Source organism: Pelobates fuscus, chromosome 3, assembly GCF_036172605.1.
Source record: "Pelobates fuscus isolate aPelFus1 chromosome 3, aPelFus1.pri, whole genome shotgun sequence".
Lineage (NCBI taxonomy): Eukaryota > Metazoa > Chordata > Amphibia > Anura > Pelobatidae > Pelobates > Pelobates fuscus.
In genome coordinates, this window is record NC_086319.1 from 17,467,738 (window position 1) to 17,487,494 (window position 19,757).

General features: G+C 45.1%; 1 protein-coding gene across 2 annotated transcripts in view; it reads left to right on the top strand.

The window, feature by feature from the left end:
- The first annotated feature begins 11,256 nt into the window (after positions 1-11,256).
- GRAMD4 (GRAM domain containing 4) overlaps positions 11,257-19,757 on the top strand; it is a 116,617-nt gene continuing 108,116 nt past the window's right edge. The window contains exon 1 of one of the 2 annotated variants that reach the window (XM_063446786.1): positions 11,257-11,356. In XM_063446786.1, coding sequence (XP_063302856.1) covers positions 11,328-11,356 — 29 coding nt within the window. In that variant the 5' untranslated portion in view covers positions 11,257-11,327. The remainder of the gene's footprint in view (positions 11,357-19,757) is intronic. The other variant, XM_063446789.1, reaches the window with a different exon arrangement.

Genomic DNA, 19,757 nt, shown 5'->3' on the forward strand with positions numbered 1-19,757 from the left:
CCTAAATTTAGATTCTTGGTGTTTTCTGAAATGATAAAATGAAAGGTGTTCTTTAAATAATTCAAGATAGAATAGATGTTACATGACCAAATGACGTACAGGATCATATATGTAAAAACCACAATGAATGAGACGATGAAACAAGTTACTAGTTAGTATGATATACTAAAAGGATAAAAAATTATCAGCGCTAATACGCCAAACTAAAACATATATCTAAAAATTAGAGTAGGCGACACACCTTAAAACATAAGGCGCTTTATATATATATATATATATATATATGTTATAACACACCTCTGTTTTTATAATTTCTGGTGCTACCTTTATCCCCCCTATGTGACCTATCCCTAGTATGAAATACCAGTTGGCATTGAAGGCACACATTTCGATCCATAATAGTGTCATATTTTGAGGACAGTAATTAAAGGGACACTATAGTAACTCAAGCCAATTCAAAAAACATTGCAGAATCAGGCTCTATTGGCTGCTACTAGAGGTGCTTCTGGGCTCTTAATACCACTACACACAGGGGCATTATAGCAATAGAAATACAAGTTTGTAACCTTTAACGCTATGGTTTTCCTTTATTGTTAACATATGTGACAGAGCAATGCAATCTATTACAAAATTGTGGAATTAATCTGGGAAACTGGAAAACAAAACAGAAAATATTTTTGATGTCCACCTCCTCCCAACACTTTAAATATGGAATAGCGTGTATAAGATTTGTCACCCATCTTTTAGACATCCAAAATAATACCTTGTCCAAATGGTTGATGGCAATGTTTATAATCTGTCTCAGTTCTTTCTGAGTGAATGCTATATCTAAGGTAAGCAGAAATAAAGAAATCCAATTTAGATTTTAGGAGAGCTTAGTTTGGAGATGTGTATTTATTTTGTTCTAACACAGCTCGTCTGCTCGAGCCTCCAGCTGCCTCCTTTGTATGATTAAAGTTCAATTAAAAGAGAAGGAAACAAGAACCTTTAAAGTAAACACACTGTGCTATAAGATCTGATTGACCGTGAAAGCAGTTTTATGATGGAGGCTGCGTGAGTCTGAGCCAGGGGAGGTGTGACTAGGGCTGTATAAACAAAGTGATTTAACTTCTAAATGGCAGAGAATTGAGCAGTGAGACTGCAGAGGCATGATCTATACACCAAAACTGCTTCATTAAAATAAAGATGTTTTGATGCTATGAGTATCTCTTTATCTGCAAATATCACACACGGGCAATGGCATCAATATATAACATTTCCAGTTTCTCACGACCCTTGCTCTTCAGTGGTTCTGTTGCTATTGGTCAGTTCCCCATGACTGTTCTGATCTGACTGTCATTATCTCCCTGATGTATCATCTGGTGAATTGGGACATCACTTCAGACGCAATCCAGGCATCTACACATATTTGGGTCAATGTAAGGGTTAGGTTGCAGTGAGTAATGCTGGGTGTTGTTTTTACATTCTTTTTTTTTTATCGTAATAACTTTTTCCACTTTTCCCCACTCTTTCAGGTCAAAATTCTCCTACTCCAAGATAAGCTTGCTATGCCCCAAATACACATTGAACTTACAATACTTTAACAAAATGCATATACAATGAATGTAATCGGGAGAACTGTGTGATACCGATATTCAACGTTCTTCTTCCATAATGCTAAATCCCGCATTGACTAATTGGTAATATCTTAAATGTGCTTACCAGCGGGTGTGCTTTGTTTTATAATTTAAACATTAGGAGCTGTATCAAAATACCAGTTTTTGACATGCAAATTGAAAAAAAAAAAAAAAAGTCATCTTTGCATCATGCATACACAGGTTGGATAATGCACCTGGGGCAGTGCAGAACTAATGCAAACCCACAACAGGATTGGTATGTTAAATTGAAACAAGATGTAGCTAATATTTTATCTCTTAGCAATCTATCTTGTTTAAAGGTACACTATAGGCACCCAGACCACTTCGGCTCATTGAAGAGGTCTGGGTGCAGTGTCCCTATGACACTTAATGCTGATTTTTTTTTTTTTTACATTTATATATAATTTATTTTTGATATTTTAATATTTTGAAAAAAACAATATTTTAAAAGTTATTCAAAAATATAAGATCATTTTATAAGTTTATCCAACAATATTAAATTGAGGCCAAATTTGAAATTCTAGATAATCAGCAAAACAATTGCACATTTTCTTCAAATTTAGCTGAAATTAAAACATTCAGGAACTCGTCTATTTTGGCAATTCTCCTGTTAATTTTCATTAATATTTAGTGGGAAAAAAGCTGTAAAAGATTTGAGTCATAATGCCTTCCTGTTTATATATATATATATTTCTTTTTAACACAGCTTTGTGTTGACTGTACCATTACCACATAGTAATGAATGTCTAAATAATAATTACAATCAAGTACTAAGTGTTACAATGTCACACAAGGAAATCAGAGATCAGCATCAGACTATTAGCTTTTATTCCAGGAATATAACTAATTGCAATTACTGGTATCTTTATTTGGATGAGGACAGAGTGCTAATTGATTTGTTTTTTCCTCTTACGTAAAATTCTGTTGCCTGAGGGTTTGGGCTAAATAAAAATACTGTTCATTTACCACTAGTAATATTCCAGAGACATTTGAAGTCTGTTTAATACAAAGATCAATGAGATAAATTGAAAATACATGATATATATACTGGAACATGTTACAGACAGTCCTGCTTAAAATAATTCAAAACAACAGGTTTTAATGTGCTTTATAAATGAGCTACATATAGCTTTAAAGAGGACCCGTCAAATCCCATAATTTTTAATATTATGTTTACTTATTCCTGTATTCAACAAATATATATTTGTTAGATGTAAAAATTGTAAATTAAATATAGTAATTCACACCTCTTTATCCTGCAACTGGGTGCGTCCGTCTTACCTCCCTGTCAATATTTGTTACAAGTTCTGTACTTTAAACTTGGCAGTCATGATAGACACGGCATAAATAAAAAGCCTGAAATTAAAGGGATTCTTTAGTGTTAGGAATACAAATCTCTATTCCTAACACTATAGTGCCATCTGGTTCCCTTCTCCCTCGCAGCCTTCCCCCGGCATGTAAAGGGTTAAAAAAAATGTATTTACTGAACTGATTTCAACGCCGTTGTCCCTGGACCCTTGGGTCGGCACTCCGTCTCCTCCGACGTGGAAGCGTAATGCGCATGCGCGGCAAGCACCACAAGCACATTAGACCCTCCTCATAGGAAAACACTGCTTTCCTATGAGGATTTCACTGACGCTGGATGTCCTGTGTTATTTAGGTTACGGAGTCCGGTAACATTCAGGAAGTGACTCTAGTGGCTGTCTGATTGACAGCTGTTAGAGGCAGTCTTAGTACTGAAAGGTAATCATTCCAGTTTCTTTAAAACTGATTTACATTGCAGGACTAAGGGAGACTGGGATACTGCACCCAGAAAATTTCAATAAGATGAAATGGTCTGGGTGTAAAATAGTGTCCCTTTAAACAAGGTTTCTTTTTCTCGTTCAATGTTTTCCTGGCTGAGCTTCCAATGAACTGGAACTTGTGACGCCATTTGTTAAATCTTATTCTAATACACATTAAAAAGCAAACAGAGAATCTTATAAAAAAGTTAACACACGCTATTTTTATTTTTTTATTGTTTTACACAATTAAGTAATTTGCAGAGAAGTAAAAGTTCCCCTTTAACCATCTGAGTGCCTGTCTGCTTCATTATGCTGAAGGTTGAAATCTACTGATAGGCGTTTGCCAAACCTAATGTTTATTAAGGTAACAAACACATACGGATCCTGTGCAGTGATAAGAACATTAAAGTACCCTGCAGATCACACTGCAATCCAAACATATAAAATCTTAATGCAACAGATAGCATTACCTGCGTTAACTGACATAGGCCTCGATTACAATCCAGCTGATTACGTTTATTGTAAGTTTATCAGCTTCTGATAAGCTTTTTTATTGGTTTTAACTGATTTAATTCCTGTAGTTTAAGGTTTATTATTGTGAGGGAGGGTCCAAAACAAATAATGCGTGTAAAAAAAAAAAAAAAAATCAAATGCAATGTTTCTTCTTAAACCTTCTATTCTTTAGCCAGAAAAAAGGGGATTAAAAACCCCATTAACCCCTTAAGGACCAAACTTCTGGAATAAAAGGGAATCATGACATGTTACACATGTCATGTGTCCTTAAGGGGTTAAGACCCTGCAAAGCCAGAAAAGACAATTCCCCTTAGAGGGCCCCGCGCATAACTGAGCTTGTATATATGCCATTATAAGGACTTTCCCACGCTATGCAATTTCAGTCAGAGCAGTTGGATTGGTTGGTTTGTAGGCAGCCAATCAGAGTGCTCTTACATGCAAGTATCACTTATCTCGAGACTTTTTGTAAACTAATGCAGTATTAGTGTACTATGTTATTGTGTCAAGTTGGTCAGCTTTGTGTAAATATAAATATAAGACCCCCAGTAGAAAGTCTTGGAGGTGGGAGGAAGTCAGTGATAGCTTTTTTTTTAGAATAATTTGATTAAAATGTATGTACTGTTTGGTGGAGTTGGCTTTGTAAATCCAGAAGACTGATTTTACTAATGCCTTCATACCCACACTCTTGCCATATCAGGGCTTAGTACAAAGTCCTTTCTGTGAAGTCATTTAAGGTCACTGTATAAACAGTGTTAGGAAAAGGGACAGGGAATGCATGAACATACCAATACTATGCTAGAAGCCGTAGAAAAGATATGTGCTAATGGGGAAATGAAGGACAATTGTGTAGTAATAGTGATAACTATGATGCCTTCAAGAGTCAGATAATGACCTGGGTCAGAGAATAAGTTTGGATATGCTAAGGGAAGTCCATTAATGCATACAGCAGGGAAACAAATGAAAACAAATGATACAGGACAACTTTGAAATTCATGTGGCTACGAGCCCACAAACAAAACAATAAACTAAGAATTTGTTCTAGCTGCAAAAAGGAAAGACAATTAAATAAATAATACATTTTATCCTGGAAGATGAGCAAAGCTATTGAATGAGAGAGATAAAACATCAACAAAGAACAACACTTAAAGGAACACTATAGGGTCAGGAACAAAAACATGTATTCCTGACCCTATAGTGTTAAAACCACAATCTAGCCCTGCCATAACCCCCCTTTGCCTCCCTAAATATAGTAAAATCTTACATGTATTCAGGTCTGCAGCTGCTGCCTCTGCTGGCTCTGCCCCCTGGTCTGTCTGCTGACATCATCAGAAGTGGTGGTCTGAGCCAATCACAATGCTTTCCCATAGGATTGGCTAGACTGACAAAGAGGCAGATCAGGGGCAGCGCCAGCACAAGTCAAACACAGCCCTGGCCAATCAGCATATTCTCATAGAGATGAATTGAATCAATGCATCTCCATGCGGAAAGTTCAGTGTCTCCACGCAGAGGGTGGAGACACCGAATGTCAGTCACACTGCCCCAAGAAGCACCTTTAGTAGCCATTTGAGGAGTGGCCAGTGAAGTTATCACTAGGCTGTAATGTAAACAATGCATTGTCTCTAAAAAGACAGTGTTTACTGCAAAAAGCCTGAAGGTAATGATTCTACTCACCAGAACAAATTCAATAAGCTGTAGTTGTTCTAGTGACTATAGTGTGCCTTTAACATAGATAATACATAGATAATTGATTCAAGTGGAACAAGCCACATGGCAGGAATTTGATTTCAATCTTAAGTCTTCCTAGCTAATGAGAAAAGTTTATGAAAATGTCAATACATTTCTGAAATGCATCAGATCAACAGGGGACATATGCAGAATCCATATTACAATTGTTAATATTTTCCAAGCAATACAAGGAACATTCTGTTAAGGAGATATTTGGCTAAAAATGGACCTGAAATGCAATTCCAGGTGAAATTAATAATCAGAAAATATAATAAGAGTAAAGGGAAATCATAGCAATGGGAAAGGTATATGAGGCCTTTTAAAAAAATATTACAAACGTAACCACAGGCTACAGGAGACAGGTACCTACAAAACAGGGTCATAGGGGCCATAGTGGACAGTTACGCAGGATATCGAGCAAGAACGATTTCAGGCATGGCCAATGCTTGTAGGCCAAGGAGAACATTCAAAGACAAGCATCGAGAACACAGAAAGAACCACAACCAGTAGCTGCAGACAGCAAAGCGTGTTTTGAAGCTGAATAGGTTTGTCAGCTGAGTTTTATAATATGATGGCCATGATGTTGAGATGTGGTGGTGGTGGTCATATAATATCAAGCATGTGTTTGCTAGATTCCATCAGGAGACACTTAGTATGAACAGTTTTTCAGAGATAACCTTCATGTCTCTAAGATTAACAAAATCCGTGGAATCGGGTTCTCACTGCAGTGATCAGATCAGCGTCGATTCTAATATCAGTAACGTTTAAATCCCTGGGTTCAACATGAATCTTGCTTTACAGGTAGTTGTTTGAGCAGAGAATTACAAACTTGTATAGAATAAGGTAACGCTGTTTTTTAAAACAGTTGCGTGATATCAATTATTCACTGACTTAGCTTGCAGCCAGCTGGGTAACTGGCAGGCCAGGCTGACGTCTGATGTCATTCTGAACGAACAGAAATAATGTATACATTTCCTGTATTTTGATACTCAGATTAAAAAAAAAAAAAAGAATAAAACAACCGGTTTAGTTAATATGGAGCAGCTGCTATTTTCTTGCATGGGCAGTTTTATTGCTGTTTTTCATTAATGAGGCTACTTACAGCTACATCTCCAGAGCACTAAACAGATTTCAATGGAAGGATGATGGCTCAACTAATTATCCCGGAAAATGGTCTAAATGGCATTTGAGTATTTGATGAAATAGATTAATATGGCTTTATTTATTGAAATTTGGTCCCCTATAACTTGGTTTTCAGTATGCTACAATTCACTGTACGTACTTATTTCCTTTATAATCATAGGTGAGCAATCTATCGCCATGGCAATCTGCTACAGAGTGAATTAAAAATTATATATGATAATATTAAATATAATACAGCGGCTCTGCAGAAGCCAGAAGCACATTACCAAACATGGAAGGAACCTCGGAGGCCGGCTGTTACCCAGGTAAGAGGATAAACTGTTACTAAACTAATTGTCCCATTACCAGGACAGGGCCGGGGTTCTTCTGACATAACCACAAAAGTGGGTTCTCATCATTATGACTAAAGAAGCCCAACCTTGACCCTAACTCCCCATCCAACTACCGTCCTATCTCGCTACTGCCTTTTGCATCCAAGATCCTTGAAAGAGTAGTGCATGCGAGATTGACAGACTTCCTCGAGTCCAACTCTCTGCTAGACCCGCTTCAGTATGGTTTCCGCTCTAAGCACTCTGTGGAAACGGCACTAACCAAAGTATCCAATGATTTACTTGATGTAAAATCTCTTGGTCACTACACTATCCTAATTCTCCGTGACCTTTCTGCGGCTTTTGACACTATTGATCATCAACAGCTTCTTTGCATTCTCCGTAATTTTGGTCTACAGGATACTGATCTCTCCCAGTGCTCTTTCAGTGTTTCTTTCTCTGACTCTGTCTCTTCCCCCAAGGTTCTCTCCTTGGTCCCCTACTGTTCTCTATCTATACTGCCTCCCTTGGTAAACTCATTAGCGCCTTTGGCTTCCGTTCTCATTTCTATGTGGATGACTCGCAAATCTACCTTTCCTCACCTGATCTCTCTCCGCCCATCTTGACTCGTGTCTCTGACTGCCTCTCTTCGATTTCCAACTGGGTGGCTGCTCACTTCCTTATACTCAATCTGTCCAAAACAGAACTTCTGGTCTTTCCTCCCTGAAGTGTTACTACTTCCGTGTCTGTCTCCCTCCAAGTCAACAGCGCTACCATCACCTCTACCTCCCAGGCTCGCGGCCTGGGTGTTCTTTTTGACTCCAACCTCTTCTTCACCCCTCATGTCCAATCAATCGCCAAATCCCATCGCTTCCATCTCAAAAACATAGCGCGCATCCGCCCCTGTTTAACCCCGTATGCGACTAAGGTGCGGTCCATGCTCTTGTTCTCTCGCCTTGACTACTGCAATCCCCTTCTCAGTGGTCTTATGTGTTCCCAGATGCCACCGCTACAATCTATAATGAATTGCGGTGGTGAGGCTAATTTTCCTGTCCGCTCGCACCTCCCACGTCTCACCGCTCTGTCAGTCCCTGCATTGGTGTCCAGTTAGATAATGGGCTCAGTTTAAAATTCTGGTGCTTGCTTACAAGTCCCTACATAATGCTGCTCCAACCTTCCTATCCTCCCTAATACACAATTATGTCCCGTTGAGGCCCCTACGCTCAGCCAAAGACCTACGTATATCCTCTGTCCGTACTCCCACCTCTAATGCTCGCCTCCAAGATTTCTCCAGGGCTGTACCTTTTTTGTGGAACTCCCTTCCCTTCTTTTTTTCACCCAGTCTCCACTCATTCAAAAAATCATCGAAAACAAACTTCTTCAAGAAAGCATATCAATTAAACTATTAGCAGGTTTTTATCCCTCATCCCCCATGACTCCTCTCCTGCAACTGTCAAAAATTACCTACTAAGCCCTCAATGAATACTTTTCTTACAACCTACTTCGCACCCCTACTTTTACCCTTTGTGTCACTATACCCCACTCCCTCTAGAATGTAAGCTCATTGAGCAGGGCCCTCCACTTCTCTGTTCCTGTACGTCCAGTTGTCTGGTTACAATTACGTCTGATAGTCCACAAATTGTACAGCGCTACGTAATCTGATGGCGCTATATAAATAATAATAACTGTAACCGAAATGACTCTGATTGATGCATTAGGAAGATCTTGCATGCGTGTATACCTCCTAGATTTAACCGATGTATTTATGTGCGGTCCCCCCAGTTTCTTATTTCTGTACCCCACTACCCTAAATGTCAAAATCAATAAAAACTTCCAAATGGAAAAAAAAATCTGAAACTAATTTGAAATTCAATCGCTGGCTAATTCACTAAATTCCAAATTGTAGCGAATTGAAAACAGAATTGTAAAGTTTAGGTATAATTAATTTAGAGATATTATCCAAATTCTCAACAGTCACAGCTAGAAAACTGGAAACATCATTTAGCGATTCTCCTTACAATTTAAATTCTCTGCAATTCAGGGTTTTGTGAAGAACGCCGATTAGGAGCATAGAATGTGACGGCAGATAAGAACCATTCGGCCCATCTAGTCTGCCCAATTTTCTAAAAACTTTCATTAGTCCCTGGCCTTATCTTATAGTTAGGATAGCCTTATGCCTATCCCACGCATGCTTAAACTCCTTCACTGTGTTAACCTCTACCACTTCAGCTGGAAGGCTATTCCATGCATCCACTACCCTCTCAGTAAAGTAATACTTCCGGATATTATATTTAAACCTTTGTCCCTCTAATTTAAGACTATGTCCTCTTGTCGTGGTCGTTTTTCTTCTTTTAAATATAGTCTCCTCCTTTACTGTGTTGATTCCCTTTATGTATTAACATTTTTCTTTAATATATCCACTGGCTCGTCTTTGCAGAGCCTCCATGACAGGGCATTGTACAGAGCCTGCATGACTGAGCATTGTGCAGAGCCCTCATGACTGAGCATTGTGCAGAGCCCTCATGACTGAGCATTGTGCAGAGCCCTCATGACAGAGCATTGTGCAGAGCCCTCATGACAGAGCATTTTGCAGAGTATTGTGGAGAACCCCCATAGCAGAGCACTGTGTAGAGCCTTTATGGCAGACCTCCCCATGGCAGAGCATTGTGCAGAGCCCTCATGACAGAGCATTGTGCAGAGCCTCCATGACAGGGCATTTTGCAGAGTATTGTGGAGAACCCCCATAGCAGAGCACTGTGTAGAGCCTTTATGGCAGAGCTTCCGTGGCAGAGCATTGAGTAGATCACTTATGGCAGAACATTGTGCAAGCCCCCCATGGCAGAGCATTGTGCAGAGCCCCAATTGAAGAGCATTGTGCAGAGCCCCCATGGCAGAGAATTGTGCAGACCTCCATGGCAGAGCATTGTGTAGATCCCTTATGGCAGAACATTGTGCAAACCCTCATGGCAGAGCATTGTGCAGTGCCCCCATGGCAGAGCATTGAGCAGTGCCCCCATGGCAGAGCATTGAGCAGTGCCCCCATTGCAGAGCATTGAGCAGGGCCCCCATGGCAGAGCATTGAGCAGAGCCCCCATGGCAGAGCATTGAGCAGAGCCCCCATGGCAGAGCATTGTGCAGAGCCCCCATTGCAGAGCGTTGTGCAGAGCCCCCCCATGGCAGGGCATTGTGCAGACCCGCCATGGCAGAGCATTGTGCAGAGCCCCCATGGCAGAGCATTGTGCAGAGTTCCCATGACAGAGCATTGTGCAGAGCTCCCATGGCAGAGCATTGTGCAGACCCCCCATGGCAGAGCATTGTGCAGAGCCCCCCATGGCAGAGCATTGAGCAGAGCTCCCATAGCAGAGCATTGTGCAGACCCCCCATGGCAGAGCATTGTGCAGAGCTCCCATGGCAGAGCATTGTGCAGAGCCCCCCCATGGCAGAGCATTGTGCAGAGCTCCCATGGCAGAGCATTGTGCAGAGCCCCCCCATGGCAGAGCATTGTGCAGAGCTCCCATGGCAGAGCATTGTGCAGAGCCCCCCCATGGCAGAGCATTGAGCAGAGCTCCCATAGCAGAGCATTGTGCAGAGCCCCCCCATGGCAGAGCATTGAGCAGAGCTCCCATAGCAGAGCATTGTGCAGACCCCCCCATGGCAGAGCATTTTGCAGAGCTCCCATAGCAGAGCATGGTGCAGAGCTCCCATGGCAGAGCATTGTGTAGAACCCCCATGGCAGAGCAGTGTGCATTGAGGGCTCTGCATTAATAATAGCTCTGCCAGGCAGCCTGAGCCAGGCAGCCTGAGCCAGGGGGCGGTGCCTGCCTGTGTCTGGCTCCGGTGACGTCACTGGCTGCCCTGGGAGGCTGCAGTTCCCCGGCTGTGCCGGCTGGTGGCGGCCGCAGGCGGGCTCCGGTGACGTCACTGGCTCCCAGCGCAGGCTGCAGTTCCCCGGCTGTGCCGGCAGGTGGCGGCCGCGGGCGGGCTCCGGTGACGTCACTGGCTCCCAGCGCAGGCTGCAGTTCCCCGGCTGTGCCGGCAGGTGGCGGCCGCGGGCGGGAGCCGGGGATCGGGGGGAGGGAAGCGGATGATCTCCTGTCAGGCGGGGGCCGGGGGGCCGGAGCTCTGCGTCTCATTCACTGAGTGTCCGAACGAGACCGCAGCCTGACTGGATCCACAGCGACACCGAGACCGACACCGGGAGCGGGCTGGCAGCCTGGATGAGAGTGTGCCCGGATTACACCGCAGGGTGAGGGGCACAGCCTGGCACCGGGGGGGGGGCATTACCATCCCACAAAACCCAGCACAGGGTGAGAGCAGGGCGGCACAGCCTGGCACCGGGGGGGCATTACCATCCCATAATACCCAGCACAGGGTGAGAGCAGGGGGGCACAGCCTGGCACCGGGGGGGCATTACCATCCCACAAAACCCAGCACAGGGTGAGAGCAGGGGGGCACAGCCTGGCACCGGGGGGGCATTACCATCCCATAATACCTAGCACAGGGTGAGAGCAGGGGGGCACAGCCTGGCACCGGGGGGGCATTACCATCCCATAATACCCAGCACAGGGTGAGAGCAGGGGGGCACAGCCTGGCACCGGGGGGGCATTACCATCCCATAATACCCAGCACAGGGTGAGAGCAGGGGGGCACAGCCTGGCACCGGGGGGGCATTACCATCCCATAATACCCAGCACAGGGTGAGAGCAGGGGGGCACAGCCTGGCACCGGGGGGGCATTACCATCCCATAATACCCAGCACAGGGTGAGAGCAGGGGGGCACAGCCTGGCACCGGGGGGGCATTACCATCCCATAATACCCAGCACAGGGTGAGAGCAGGGGGGCACAGCCTGGCACCGGGGGGGGGGGCATTACCATCCCATCCCATAATACCCAGCCTGGTACTGCCATCCTATAATACCCAGCACAGGGTGAGAACGGGGGGGGGGGGGCATTACCATACCATAATACCCAGCCTGGTACTGCCATACTATAATACCCAGCACAGGGTGAGAGCGGGGGGCACAGCCTGGCACCGGGGGGCATTACCATCCCATAATACCCAGCACAGAGTGAGAGCAGGGGGGCACAGCCTGGCACCGGGGGGGGGGGGCATTACCATCCCATCCCATAATACCCAGCCTGGTACTGCCATCCTATAATACCCAGCACAGGGTGAGAACGGGGGGGCATTACCATACCATAATACCCAGCCTGGTACTGCCATACTATAATACCCAGCACAGGGTGAGAGCGGGGGGCACAGCCTGGCACCGGGGGGCATTACCATCCCATCCCATAATACCCAGCCTGGTACTGCCATCCCATAATACCCAGCCTGGTACTGCCATCCCATAATACCCAGCACAGGGTGAGAGTGGGGGGGGGCACAGACTGGCACCAGGGGGGGCATTACCATCCCATCCCATAATACCCAGCCTGGTACTGCCATACTATAATACCCAGCACAGGGTGAGATGGGGGGGCACAGACTGGCACCAGAGGGGGCATTACCATACCATCCCATAATACCCAGCGCAGGGTGAGAACGGGGGGGCACAGCCTGGCACCGGGGGGGCAATACCATCCCATAATACCCAGCACAGGGTGAGAGCGGGGGCACAGCCTGGCACCAGGGGGCATTACCATCCCATCCCATAATACTCAGCCTGGTACTGCCATCCCATAATACCCAGCCTGGTACTGCCATCCCATAATACCCAGTGCAGGGTGAGAGCGGGGGGGGGGGGCACAGCCTGGCACCGGGGGGGGGGCATTACCATCCCATCCCATAATACCCAGCCTGGTACTGCCATACTATAATACCCAGCACAGGGTGAGAGTGAGGGGGGGGCACAGACTGGCACCAGGGGGGGCATTACCATCCCATAATATCCAGCCTGGTACTGCCATACTATAATACCCAGCACAGGGTGAGAGTGGGGGGGGGGGCACAGACTGGCACCAGGGGGGGCATTACCATACCGTCCCATAATACCCAGTCTGGTACTGCCATACTATAATGCCCAGCGCAGGGTGAGAGCGGGGGGGGGGCACAGCCTGGCACCGGGGGGCATTACCAGCCCATCCCATAATACCCCCAGCACAGGGTGAGAGCGGGGGGCACAGCATGGCACCGGGCGGCATTGCCATACCATCCCATAATACCCAGCACAGGGTGAGAGCAAGGGGGGGCACAGCCTGGCACCGGGGGGGTCATTACCATCCCATCCTATAATACCCAGCACAGGGTGAGAGCGGGGGGGCCACAGCCTGGCACCGGGGGGGCATTACCATACCATCCCATAATACCCAGCCTGGTACTGCCATACTATCATACCTATCGTACGAGTTGATTATTTGTCAGCTGTGACTCCAAGGCCAGTGTGTGCAGTGTGCAGGGCTAGGAGAGCGGTGTAGTAGCCACTGGGCTGGGAGAGCGGTGCCGTAGCCACTGGGCTGGGAGAGCGGTGCCGTAGCCACTGGGCTGGGAGAGCGGTGCCGTAGCCACTGGGCTGGGAGAGCGGTGCCGTAGCCACTGGGCTGGGAGAGCGGTGCCGTAGCCGCAGGGCTGGGAGAGCGGTGCCGTAGCCACTGGGCTGGGAGAGCGGTGCCGTAGCCACTGGTCTAGGAGAGCGGTGCAGTAGCCACTGGTCTAGGAGAGTGGTGTAGTAGCCACCGGGCTGGGATAGCGGTGCCATAGCTGTATTTTAAATGTGTAATGCAGTATAACCTTGGCTCCTCTGGATGACTGTTCTGCATTTCCCGCGATCCTCATGCAGCTTTTAGGAAAATGTATTTAATTGATAAACATCTCTGCTAGTGTGAGCTGAGTATCATGGGAAATGTAGTCTGCAAACATGTGGAGTGCCAATGTTAGACTGACCCAGACTATAGCGGACTGATCCCTCTGTTCTATGCTTAGCATGGTAATTTGCGTGTACGAATGATTTATTTTCCGTTAATTCCTTCGATTCCCATGAAAACACGTTCTATTGAATGTAAACAAGTGATCTTCATGGCTGGAGCTGTATGCACTGCTGATGTCATATGTCAAAGTTACCCAAACAGATTCAACACATACACTGTAACAAGGTCAGCTTATCCACTAGTATGGAGGCTCCAGAAATGTAACCTTTTATGAGAGATCTGACATATGATTTGTGTAACAAACTTTGCTGCTGGTTTGGAGCTGTGAATCGGAGAATGTGCACAATGTTTATTCTTGCAGTTCTAAATATTTATTTAGTAGGAATTATTATTTCGAATGCACAATATGTACGAGGAGGGCCTCAATTTTAAAGTGTTCTGTATTTGTTAGATAAACTGTGAGCTCGTTTCAGCCAGATCCTCACTATATATTTAATTCTTGTGTCTCCAGCTTGTCCTGCTGCAGCTACTCATTTGTTTGCCACCTGTTGTACAGCGCCGCTGAATATGTAGGTGCTTTATAAATCAATAATTGTGCACAGTTTTACATCCAGTGAACTCTGAAACATAATCTTGCAATATGTGACCTGAAGGCGAACTAGGCCAGTTTTTTTTCTCAGAATTACTTTTAAATGAGAGTACCGTGGTTTTAACGTACATTTTATTAGTGTTGTGGTTTGCCAGGAAGCCGTGGGCTTTAAGAACAGGTGCTTTTTGTCTGCCTTAACATGGCATTTCTATTTGATGTAACTGTCTGTAAATTCCAGTGCTGTTCATTACTGATGTACATTTCTATGTGTTCTGAAATATCAATGGAAAATGTACTAGACCGGGGGGTAGGCAACCTTTAAGCAGCACTGTGCCGAAATAGGATTGTGATGTCCCGTAGTGTAAGTTATGTTTCCGTATTCTGCTTGTTATTTATACTGTAGTTGCTTTGTATCGTTGTATTTGTGCGTATATGAGCTGTCGTATTGTATATGTTCACAAGTAGCTTGTGGTGTTGTGTATGATACCTACGCATGTGGGCTGTGGATGGATATGTCACATTGTGTGTTTGGTGGTGTGTGTATGTGTGGGGCTGCTTGTGGTATTGCATGTGGGGTTGTGTGCATGTATGTGGATCGTCAGTGGTGTTGAGTTTGTGCGGATTGTGTGTTGTGTTTTTATGTGTTTTTCTGTTCATATTATTTGTATGAGGGAGGGTTATTCTGCAGCTCTGTGTATATCTAGCAGTGTGGGTGTCTTCCCTGGGTTCCAGTGGGGACCAGGCTGGCCAGGTACAGGTCAGAGACAGGAGCTGCAACAGCAGCTGCAGGCTGCTCTTCTACAGTGTGGATTCCCATTCACAAGTGCTGGAATGAAGTGATCTGAGCTGCAATGCATAGATTGAGGATTGTCCTTCACCACCTTTTCGTATTAGCAGATACCTGAAGTTTCACTGGGACTCCTTATAGGCCAGAGCCTGTTTGGCTCTAGCAGCCTTGAGTGCCGTCAGGGCCGGCGCGTCCATAAGGCGGCACAGGCGGCCGCCTTAGGGCGCACCGGCTCTGGGGGCGCCAGATTTCAGTGACCGGCAGGAGGGAAGCGCTCCCTCCTGCCAGGTCACCTTCTGGACCCCCGGCGGGCGGCAGTGTTCTAATGAGAGGCTGCGAGGGAGCTCTAACCTGTCTGCTCTGCTCCCTCGCGCGCCGTGTGCTGATGCTGCGGGAGCCGGAAGATGACGTCATATTCCGGGTCCCGCGGCATCAGCAGACACCCGCGAGGGAGCAGAGCAGACAGGTTAGAGCTCCCTCGCAGCCTCTCATTAGAACGCTGCCGCCAGCCACACGGAAGCCCCACTGGACCCAAGGGACACATCCACACCAGCTCTCCAGGTAGGGAGGCTGGGTGGATATTAATATTTAATTGTGTGTGTCTGAAAGTGTATATGTGAGTGTGTGTCTGTGAGTGTGTGTGTCTGTGTCTGAAAGTGTATGTGTGAGTGTGTGTTTGTCTAAATGTGTCTGTGTATGTGTTTGTCTGTGAGTGTGTGTCTGAAAGTGTGTGTGTCTGAAAGTGTGTGTGTCTGTGATTGTGTGTGTCTGTGTCTGAAAGTGTATGTGTGAGTTTGTCTAAATGTGTGTGTCTGTGTATGTGTTTATCTGTGAGTGTGTGTCTGAAAGTGTATGTGTGTATGTGTCTGTGAGTGTGTGTGTATGTGTCTGTCAGTGTGTGTGTATGTGTCTGTCAGTGTGTGTGTGTGTGTGTTTGTCTTTGTGTGTGTATGTGTTTTTCTGTGAGTGTGTGTCTGAAAGTGTATGTGTAAGTGTGTCTGTCAGTGTATGTGTGTGTATGTGTCTGTGAGTGTGTGTGTATGTGTCTGTCAGTGTGTGTGTATGTGTCTGTCAGTGTGTGTGTGTGTATGTTTTTTTCTTTGTGTGTGTATGCGTTTTTCTGTGAGTGTGTGTCTGTATGTGTTTGTCTGTGAGTGTGTGTCTGTGTATGTGTGAGTGTGTGTATGTGTGAGTGTGTGTATGTGTTTGTGAGTGTGTGTCTGTGTATGTGTTTGTGAGTGTGTGTCTGTGTATGTGCTTGTCTGTGAGTGTTTCTGTGTGTGTGTCTGTGTATGTGTGTGTCTGTGAATGATTGTATGAATGTGTGTGTCTCTGTGTGTGTGTGTTTGTGAGTGTCTGTCAAATCAGTGAGAGTATGTTTGTGATTGAGTGTGTGTCTGTCAATGAATGAATGAGTGTGTGTCAGATCAGTGAGTCTGTCTGTCAGTGACGTCTGTGTGTTTGTCATTGAGTGTGTGTGGCTGTTAGTGTGTATACACCACTGAGTGTAGCGTGGCGGAGCGGAGCGCAGTACATGAGCTTCTGTTTCCTGTACCCGGCCAGACTGAGAGGAGGTGCTCACTGAGAGAGCACTTCCTGTCAGTCCAGCCAGGTACAGAAAACTGAAGCTCCTGTAGAGGGTCTGCTCCGCAACGCTACAAGACAGGTAGGAGGCACACCAGGAAGGGGAGTGTGACCGCTAAGAGAGTGGGGGGTGCACCAAGGGACAGAGAGGGGAGGGGAGAGAAAAACCAAGGGACAGGGAAAAGAGGGGGGAGGGGAGAGGAACACTAAGGGACGGGGAAGAGGGAGGGGCTGGTTAGGAGGCACATAGGTGAAGATGTTAATTTTAGAGGGGGGGGGGGGGCGGAAAAATTAATCTTCGCCTATGTACCCAAAAATCCTTGCACCGGCCCTGAGTGCCGTGCATGGCACACGTGCCGTAGGTTGCCTACCCCTGTACTAGACTATCTATTTGAAGGAAAACAGTGCTTGAAGTCTGCCTACAGAATTATTTGTATTTTAACACGGCACAAACACTTGTGAACTTTACAATCCTCCCAAGAAGTCCAAATTGACACATCCACTTGCATATCTATGGCCGAGGGAGAATTGAGGTATACTTACCTGAAGCTGCGTCTGCTTGCTACAGCTGTCTTTAACCCCTTAAGGACACATGACATGTGTGACATGTCATGATTCCCTTTTATTCCAGAAGTTTGGTCCTTAAGGGGTTAAAGGAAGGCACCATAACCACTACAGCTCTCTCCCTGCCTCCATTAAAGCCGTAAAAAGGAGTTTGATCTCCTTAGCTAAACAATGCGGGGAGCAGCGCCAGTGAAACCGTTTGAAATTAGTTTGACTCCCTACAATGTGTGAGCACCAGGGCACTTCTGGCACCATAACCACTACAGCGAGCTGGAGTGCTTGTTTAACTCCTGGAATGTAAAACTGCAAGGAGCTGCATCAGTGGTGTACCTTGCAAGGCCGTGGGATCCACCATAGACCTTTTTGCACATACAGAATAAAATGCCATTGGAGGCTATGGCCTGCTGCCATTAGCTGTCTAGAGTGGCGGGATATGGAGGCAGCAGCTGATTTAAACTTCTCATTTTACCTTATTTCTCCAAAAATCAGATCATAATACAAAGTAGATTCGACTGTTGTGATCTGCATTGGTTGTGCTGGAATTTTAATGAAATCCAAGCACAACATGCGTGACTTTTTTCATAAAAAGTCCTGTTTTTATAAAAAATCCAAACGTGGCCGTGCATGTTAATTAAGAATTTTGGGAAAGTTTCCCAGTCGTCAATAGCTATCTAGAATTATGGCGGGATTATTTACTAATCTCCAAATTTGCAGCTGGATTGCAAAATTACCCACTTCGTATATTTTGTCGTAAACTCCCCCCTCCATTCCCCTTCCTCCAGCGAGATGTTATTCTGTTTACTTTGACTACCAGTTGTCTGTTGGTAAATATAGTGACGTAAAGACAGATTGTAGGAACCAAATTGCCCCCCATTATATTGTTTTATTGACCCATCTTTACTCAATGCAAGCAAATCATTGCGACTCCAATTGTCGGTCATACAGCTCGGCTATTGTGGATATTGGTCCAAAAAAGTCAATACATGAGAGGAGTCATCAGATGTCTTAACAATGCCCTGAGCAATAATATGTAGGGAATGTTTAGCAAGACGTTCCAACGGATATTCTGGGCACCTGTAGAACCATTGAATAAAACACTGGAAATCGCCTAGAACGCGGGTTAACCTTTTTCATTTGATGTTCTGATTTCTTTTTAGTTTACATTAAATATTTAGTAATTACCATAAGAAACTAGTACAGTCCTGGCACTGCCTGGCATGTGTTGATTTGGAGGAAGAGAACCAAATCATTGTGTGAGATTTATGAAAATGTTGTGACCTAAAAACCGGTGCAAAGTTTTAAAAGTGGGTCAATCACCATGGAATCCAGTGGAATAATCGGGTACATTCCATCTGTGATTACTTCAATTTCACAGTTTTGCTTCACTTTTAAAACCATGATAATTGGATTAATCTCCCTTATATTTTTACCGGTTTTCCTCCTCTCCTTATGCTCTCTCTGTGCTACCTGACAGGTGTAAAGAACAGCGCTTATAGCAAGACTGGACAGGGAGCTAAGAGGTAGAAAACATACAGAATTATTCACTACAGCGACAATTCAAAGTGAATTTCAAATTTAAGGCCAGAGTAGTCTAACTGAAAACTTATCTTAATTAGACAATTTATCCAGTTTGGCTATTTTGGCCTTACATTCTAAATTCACTTTGAATTCTCACTTTTTTAAATAATCCTGATAATAACTATAAACCCTTGGAATGGACAGTTCCCCTTTAAACCTTAAGGCAAGATCATTTTCAGCCTCAATATGCAAGAACAGATTTTGCATTAAATGCTTAGATTAAAGGGACACTGTAGGCACTGTATCTGGGTCACCTCATTGAAGTGGTTATAGTCTCCTGGTGTTGTCTGTTTTTCCAGTAAGGCCTGGAAATTAAATGGAGCAGGGACCATTGTGCCAACCTCGAGACTCTGTGTGATTGGCTTAAGCCACTGTCTGCATTATATAAATGGAATTGGGGCCTCGACTGGCTTTGGCGGCAGTTTTGAAAACAAGCTTGTTTTTAACAGTTTGTGACTCTGTGATCTCTGAGCAAAGTGAGGGGCAGAGGACAATGTTCAATGAACGCCTGTCATCGCGATTATGTGGGTGGTGACACAGACATTGGCATCAGGGGAACTGGGAGTCTCAAGCACCCCCACAGACCGCAATTGGCAGGCCAAAGGGAGGGCCTCCATGAAATCCCACCTTTACTATTACTATTATTATTATTATTGCCATTTATATAGCGCCAACAG